The sequence below is a fragment of the Nestor notabilis genome, unplaced genomic scaffold, assembly GCF_000696875.1.
Source record: "Nestor notabilis isolate BGI_N333 unplaced genomic scaffold, ASM69687v1 Scaffold32839, whole genome shotgun sequence".
NCBI classification, from domain to species: Eukaryota; Metazoa; Chordata; class Aves; order Psittaciformes; family Psittacidae; genus Nestor; species Nestor notabilis.
The window spans coordinates 1-7,782 of NW_009943764.1; the positions used below are offsets into that span (position 1 = coordinate 1).

The 7,782-nt window shown below is 38.0% G+C and overlaps 1 protein-coding gene across 1 annotated transcript; it reads left to right on the forward strand.

The window, feature by feature from the left end:
* Positions 1-764: 764 nt before the first annotated feature.
* On the forward strand, positions 765-7,677 carry RIOK3 (RIO kinase 3; the record flags this gene model as incomplete). The annotated part of the gene is made up of 10 exons (XM_010022085.1): positions 765-969; positions 1,836-1,981; positions 2,110-2,214; positions 2,699-2,808; positions 3,408-3,551; positions 4,446-4,573; positions 5,565-5,753; positions 6,252-6,411; positions 7,418-7,498; positions 7,588-7,677. Coding segments are annotated over 10 exons (1,358 nt in total), but the record flags the coding sequence as incomplete, so codon positions are not given.
* Positions 7,678-7,782: the final 105 nt, after the last annotated feature.

A 7,782-nucleotide genomic window follows, 5' to 3' on the forward strand; every position in this document is an offset into this window, starting at 1 on the left:
GCAGGCCGGGGCACCGGGGAGGGGAACGCAGGTGGCTCTGGTTCGCGGCCGCACTTCTCCCGCACGCCTACCTTGGAGCGGGCGAGGCCCTGGAGAGGACGCGCAGAGGTGTCAGTAAAGCCAAGGCCTCAGTTATTCGGGAAACTGAGCGTTTGGCTTCACTGCCCAAGCGAGGAATGAGCCGCGCTGGACAAGATATGGCATGGTTCGCTGCGGTTAGCGATTATCTCCTTGTTGGAAAGAGCTGCTGTTAGACCCCGATAAATGTGGTGCTTCTCGCTAAGCTCTGATGGTAAGCAGGGCATTGGATTCCAGCGAGTTTGATTAGCAAGGCGGTAGGCAGTGAGTCACAACTTTGAGTCCTCATTCCTCAACTCCTGCCTCTCCAAGCAAAGTTGTGTGCATGCTTCTGCGATTTTGAGGGGATGTTAATGATGGCTATCCTTTTAGGGCTCCAGAAACGGGGGAGGGAGCTGTGCATGAGCCATTACTGTTGTGGTATTCCAAGAGAAGTTTTACATAGACTCTCTTTTTGTAAGCAAACTTTACGGAAAGGCTTTGCCTCCGTCCTCAAAGGGTACTGACAAACCGACTTACCCCCCACCCCGCATTAGTAAGTGACCATGAACATGCTTTCAGTCACAGTTCTCCCTCTTGAGTTTATGAAACTACTCTTTCAGGTATTATATGTACTTTAGTTTATCATACTTCCTTAAGTACCTGTAGCAGGCAAGCTCTTATAAGATTACATGAGCTTATTTTAGAGCCAGTGACAGCTAATTATCCTGATTACTGGGTTGCTACTGCATCTCTTGCTGACTTGAAGAAAATGTTTATTCGTTCACAGTGTCCGTGGGGAGCCCCTAACACAACAGCAATATCATGTTCCCTTGCTGATGTAATGAGTGAACAGCTGGCAAAAGAGCTGCAGCTGGAAGAAGAAAATGCTGCTTTTCCAGAAGTAGTTGCGTAAGTTTTAAGTCCTGGATTAGTGATTTCTGTAGTTATGAAGCCATCTTCTATCTCTCGTGCTTTCCCCTACCACATGCTTAATGTGTTGTGATATAGTAAATTCTTTGCCTGTTATCTCTTAACTCTGCTTCTTCAGGTCTTCTTCAGTGAAGATGGCTTCCCCAGTTAAAACTCTTCCTTAGATTTTCTTCTCTGTCACACTGCCTTCTTTCCTGATGGTGTTTGGGTTTTTTTGGTTTTTTTTTTTTTTCCTTCAGTTTTGGGTGCTTTACACTAGTCTCTGTAAGCTTAATTTTGAGAAATGTTGTCAGGAATGTTGTTGCTTGAAGTTTTCTTTTTTCTTCTATTTCAGAGACTTGTTAACAGTGTATGAAGTTATTTTGAGAACTGTCAGGTGTATCACCTGTTTCTCCCTAATACTTGGACGTTCTAAACTCATACATGTTTTGCTTATGGTCTTTTTTCTGTGAAACAGCTAAAGCAACACTGTGTTTATTTTTAAATCTGTTTTTATATGTTCATTTGTAAAATATATACATATATATATATATACCTGTATGCCTTCTTTCATAAAGGGCATCTTAAAAATAGAGCCTAACTCTTCTTATGGAATAGTAAACAACTAGAAGTTTAAGTTGTATTTGCATTGTAAGGGAGTAGCACAGAGAAATTAAGTCATGCTCTATTAATATTTAGTGTTGGGTTGCGGGGGGAGCAGACAGTTGAGATCCATTAATTTCTGTGCAGCTGTGCATGAGGTCTTCGGTATGAAAATGTATAAATGGTCTTTGACTAAATGGTATAAAGCAGTGTTTCTGTTTAGATTATTGTAACTTTTAAAATTTCTGCTTAATTTTACATAGTGTTGCTGAAGGACCGTTTATTACAGGAGAAAATACTGACACTTCTAGTGACCTAATGCTAGCTCAGATGCTGCAGATGGAATTTGACAGGGAATATGATGCACAGCTTCGGCGTGAAGAGAAGAAGATCAATGGAGATAGCAAAGGTACCCTCATTAGAAGAAGTATTTTTGCTTTGGAGATATTCTTGGCATTCTGCTTAAGTTGATAGAGCTGTGAGGAAGTAGCAAACCCCTGATAATCATGGGCATGCTTATTTCTTTTGTTTCTCAAGTCTCCATATCCTTTGAAAACTATCGGAAGGTGCATCCTTATGACAGTGACAGCTCGGAGGATGAAGTCGATTGGCAGGATACCCGTCATGATCCTTACAGAGCAGGTATGTGGCAGTTTTTAACACCACAATTTCTTTGGTTAATAGACCATGTAAAATTGGGTCACCTAATTGGGAGGTGCTATGCAGGAAGTTAGGTGGGTAACTTCAGGCTTCTGTCTGGCAGTATATTGGCTTTGGTGGCTGGATCTGGCAAAACAACTATTGCACGTGGCAAGTACTGCTGGGATATGCATGTCTGTCATGTATATTTGGCTGAGTTATCTGCACATGATACTGAACATTCCTGTCTTTAACACACCAAAAGTGTGTCTGACACCCCAGAGAAGACAGAAGTAAGTCATTACACAGCAAAAGAAGCTGTCATCTTTAGGATAAGAAAAGACTGCATTAAGATCATACAATTGAAGTCTTTAATTCCATTTAATAAATAAAATTGTGACTTCCATGGGCATTGTGGAGCCTTTATGAGCATTAGTTAATGTTTTTTTACATGTAAAGTTTGATTAATTTATCTTCCTGCTGCCAGATAAACCTACTACTACACCTAGAAGGGGCTTCATAGGAAAAGGAAAAGACATTACTACTAAACATGATGAAGTGGTATGTGGAAGAAAGAACACTGCTCGCATGGAAAATGTAAGCAAAAACTTGGGGAAACTTACTTTGTGTGTAAAACTGGAATGCTGTAATTCAACAAAAGAACTAATGCTTGGATGTTTTGTTTAATAATAGTTTGTAAATGACCATGATTCAAGAACTTGCACAGAACTGTTTTGGCAAAACAAAATTATCAACAAGTTTGATATTGGCAAATAAAACACCGAGACTATTTTGGAAAAGTGTAACTGTTGTGTAAATTAAGTTTTTATGCTTTTTAAAATTAGTTTTGCCTGATGAGCCAAGTAACTAACGTTCAACTTGCAGCTTTTCAGTCATAGTACAAACTTTCTGTTTTCTTTAACTTAACTCGTGCAACTTCTGCAAATAAGGAAGTGCTGCAAGTGCTATTTTTACAGGATGTTAGGTAATCTCACATCAATTTAGGCAGAACTTCAAGTTCTGAGTTTAGAGCAGTATGGTTTTTAATGTAGTAACAGCGTTACACAAAGTGGGTTTCACATGGGTCCTAATCTACCCTCGTTTTTTTTCCAGATTAGAATGAGAAATTTCTGCTTGTGCCAACTTTTGGTGCCTGCTAGTAACAATGCTTAATTTTCTATTATTTCTATTTGTAGTTTGCACCTGAATTCCAAGTTGGGGATGGAATTGGGATGGACTTAAAGCTGTCAAATCAAGTCTTCAATGCCTTAAAGCAACATGCGTACTCTGAGGAGCGTCGAAGTGCCAGACTCCATGAAAAGAAGGAGCATTCCACTGCTGTATGTTTTTTAATCAAGTTTCTATATACTTTTTATCTGCTGTAATAGCTGGACACAGTTTGAGTAATTTCTTGAAACATTCCATTTTTAGTGAAACAGTTAAACATTACTGGAGGAGATGTATTAGCCAGCTCCTACTAGAAAAAGGCTGTCTTTATTTAAGCTGCATTACTGTGAGAACTAGATCAAAATAAGACCAAGCAGCTTCCATTTTTTTTCCTCTTTTTTTTTTTTTTTCTAAACTTGTCTCTTTAATAACTACAATGAATAAACTGCCTAGATGTTATTTATAGAAACCATCCAGAGGCTAATCCTCTGCAGCTGAAGCATGCGGATCCAAATATCTCTCTTCATAGCAAATTTCAGGAAGATGAGGTGTCCAAATAAACTCTGACTTAATTTAGGAAGTCAGTTGATATGCTTTATGGGTGAGTTTAGAGCAGGGCCTCTGGTAATGCCTGCTGTGGACTTCAAATTTGAGCGTTTTGCTTTATTGTTTCTGATATATAAGGAATATAATACTTGGGATATTTTGATTCATGATTTGTAAAGACTTCTTGAAAACACTGTAGAAAGTGCTCTTGAGCTACAGTCTGTACTTTACGTCAAACTGCTAAAATAGTGTATGTGGTACACAGCTGTTAAGGTACCCGAGAGTATTAAATCTTAAGATGACAGTGCTGCAGCAGTTTGGCTTTGTTTCATCTGCTTGCTTTGGTTTAGTTGTGGTTTGTTTGTTTGTTTGGGTTTTGTCCCCTCTCTATCAATTGAGAGAATGCTCTTAATACATTATTCTTTCCACCTAGTAGAACACTTGCAGTATATAAATACTCTAAACCCACTGTAAAGCAAAGAACTATTTTAATGACTAGAGTATTCATTTCTTGTCTGTAGGAGAAAGCAGTGGATCCTAAAACACGTTTACTTATGTACAAGATGATCAATTCTGGGATGCTTGAGACTATCACAGGCTGCATCAGCACAGGAAAAGAATCTGTTGTTTTTCATGCATATGGAGGAGAGTAAGTATATTTGTTACTGACAGTAGCTGTAAGTAGCAGAGATGTTTTTAAAAGAAGAAACCACAAAAATATTTAAAGTTTGTATAAATGTACTTGCAAATAATAATACAAAAATCTGAAAACCAAATGGTACCAATTGTAAAGTAAAAAAATTCCCACTTCAGGACAAATCCACTGTAACTTTCTGTGGAAAAATATGCACTGCTTTTATAAGAAAGAAACCTTGGCATTCCGAGGAACTCTTTTCTACTGACCTGCCCCAGGCTACAGAGCTGTCATGATCATCTTAGGCTGCCTGAAGATTGTCTTGTCACGCAGACTGCTGAATTATCAGCTCCATCTGTGCAGTTCAGTGGAGGTGCTGTTTTTACTTCTGTGTTACCTTGAGAATAGTGTTGTAATGCTGTTCATTTGCAAGTCATGCAAGAGTCCTGTTTCAAAGACTACCACGCTGGAAGGACTGTGGTATGTTGGTAGTGAATGCAGTGCATTTAACTCAATTCAGACTATTTTAGAAAGAACTGATAAACCCTAATACAGGTAATCTAGGGATGTCGAGAGAGGGATAAGTTGGGGGTGGGGAGAAAAGATGCACCATGTCTTTGTGGTGCTTAAGAAAACATTGTGATACTACCATTATTTTTCTACTGCAAAATTTTTTTCACTTGTAATTTCTTGAAGCAAGTGCATCCATTAATAGAGCTGTTACTAGCTATGACATTTAAGTAAAGTAATAACAGATTAGGAGATGGAACCTATTTGATAAGCAACATATAATCTCAATGCCAAAACCTGAACATGTATATAAGCTTAACTGTAGAACTTGTATAAACTTAACTAGTATTGGCTTCCAAATTTGATAGAAAAGCAAATCTTATATTAAATATTGCTTTATCTTAGAATATTTCAAAAAATAAGAAAACAAACCTATGCATTTGCTTGTGAAGATGTGAATAGCTGACTTTGTTATATATTGGACTTTTTCCATAAGAAGTGCAACTGAAGATAAAGTTATACCTCCAGAATGTGCCATCAAAGTGTTCAAAACAACTCTTAATGAATTCAAGAACCGTGACAAATACATTAAGGATGACTACAGATTTAAAGACCGCTTTGGCAGATTGAATCCACGAAAGATTATTCGTATGTGGGCCGAGAAGGAAATGCATAACTTAACAAGGTAAGGAAAAAAAGGTGTAGATGCCAAATACCTGTTGGGTTTCCCATTTTCTGTTTAAGGAAAATATGTCTGGGTAGAAGTTTTGATTTGATTTTAGGCTAAATAATATACAACCTGGCACAGATTGAGTAAGCTGTTGGTTTCTTACAGTTTAATGAATTGGCAGCATTTTCAGTGATTTCATAGTAGAATTTATGAGCCTATGAAGCTAACAGGCTCTAACTATAAAAATGTTTTGTGGTTTGTTTTTTGTTTCTTGTTTTTTTTGTTCTTAGACCTGCTTGGGACTTAAGATCTGAATTTTCCTGTGTGAAATACTGTGAAATACATAGATTTATTCAGGTTTCAGTTGGCCTATTTCAATGACTTTTCAACCCTGGATCAAGTTTTTCACTTGGCTCTCTTAAGACTGAAAATGAGCAAGCACGAACTAGAACTGTAGGGTTTGGGGGGTTTTATATTGTTTTTCTTAATCAGTATCAATTTTCTGATCCACAGAATGCAAAATGCAGGAATTCCTTGTCCTAAAGTGGTTCTCCTTAAGAAACACGTCTTGGTTATGTCTTTCATTGGCCAGGATCAAGTCCCAGCTCCTAAACTAAAGGATGTAACACTTAGTAGTGAAGATATGAAAAAGGCCTACCATCAGATTCTTAATGTAAGACAATGCTGATTTCTCCTCCAGTTCTGGATTGTGTTTTCTTTTAGGGGAATAACTTAAAGGACAAATCAGCATTTATTTATTTTTCAGGATGCTTGCACCACTTCCAAGAGATGGAGTCCAAAGGCTTATTTTGCTGCTGTTTAATGTGTGACTCAAAATAAATAAGAAATTATGCCCTTAAACACAATAAATTTAATCTTAATCCCAATGGAAAATGTGCTGGAACTTGATGACAAACAGATATTTAGCAGCAGAGGAATTATGAGCAATAGTCCTCCTTTTATGGAAGCAATATGTGGTTTAGGAGGTTCTCTGAAGTCTGTCTGGGTATACCAAATACTTTATTCATAATGCTTAAGCACTCTCCAGTGGATAGCCCCTTCCCCACCCCTCTTTTTAGCAAATCTAGAAATCGGAGAATGAATCAGAATATTGTATGGTAGATACTTTAATTTCCTATTACCTGCTGTAATTGTTTCAAACATGTACTTGCTAACTGTCCACTTGCTATTACTTTGTAAACCAAATCAAACTGACTAAACAAACCAACCATCCATCCCAGCAGCTTGATAATACAAATGGTCTGTGCCTCAGATCTTGGGACCAGTAGAGCAACACAGCCATGTTTTAAGTGAATATGCATACTAAGTTAGGATTCAGTATCTAAAACTGTGAGACTTCTTTCCTGTGTGATAGGGGTGAGAATGACAGGTATATTTTGAAAATGTGTTTATCTGTCTCATGCGTATGGACTGGTTGGCAGAGCTGATGTGAGTTTACCAGACTGATTGTTCTGACTTGCCAAAGCTAAGCTCAGTGATAAAAGCTTAAGTTTGCTGGCAGTTTACCAAATCTGCGACTTCCCCGTATGGAACTTTACTGAAGACTTAGAGCTAAAAAAAACAAGACGTAAATTGGGTGGGTGATTGGGGAAATAGTCATGCAAATGGTATTTATTTGGAGTACAGCATACTTGATTCATTAATTTGATTCCTTGCAGATGATGCAGCAGTTGTATAAGGAGTGCAACCTGGTCCATGCTGATCTGAGTGAATACAACATGCTTTGGCATGATGGGAAGGTGAGCTTATCCTTAATGTGGGAAGGAAAGGTTTCATCGAATGTGAAATGTTTAATTCCAAGTGAATTGTTATCTCTCTGTGACTACAGGTCTGGCTAATTGATGTCAGCCAGTCTGTGGAGCCAACCCATCCTCATGGACTTGAGTTTTTGTTCAGAGACTGTAGGAATGTTTCACAGGTAGGATCTCTTAACCTGACTGTCTTCTCTTATGTGGAATCTTTTCCAAGATAAAATCAATTCAGATCTAACTAATAAACAGCCAATACCACTCCATTAAAAAAT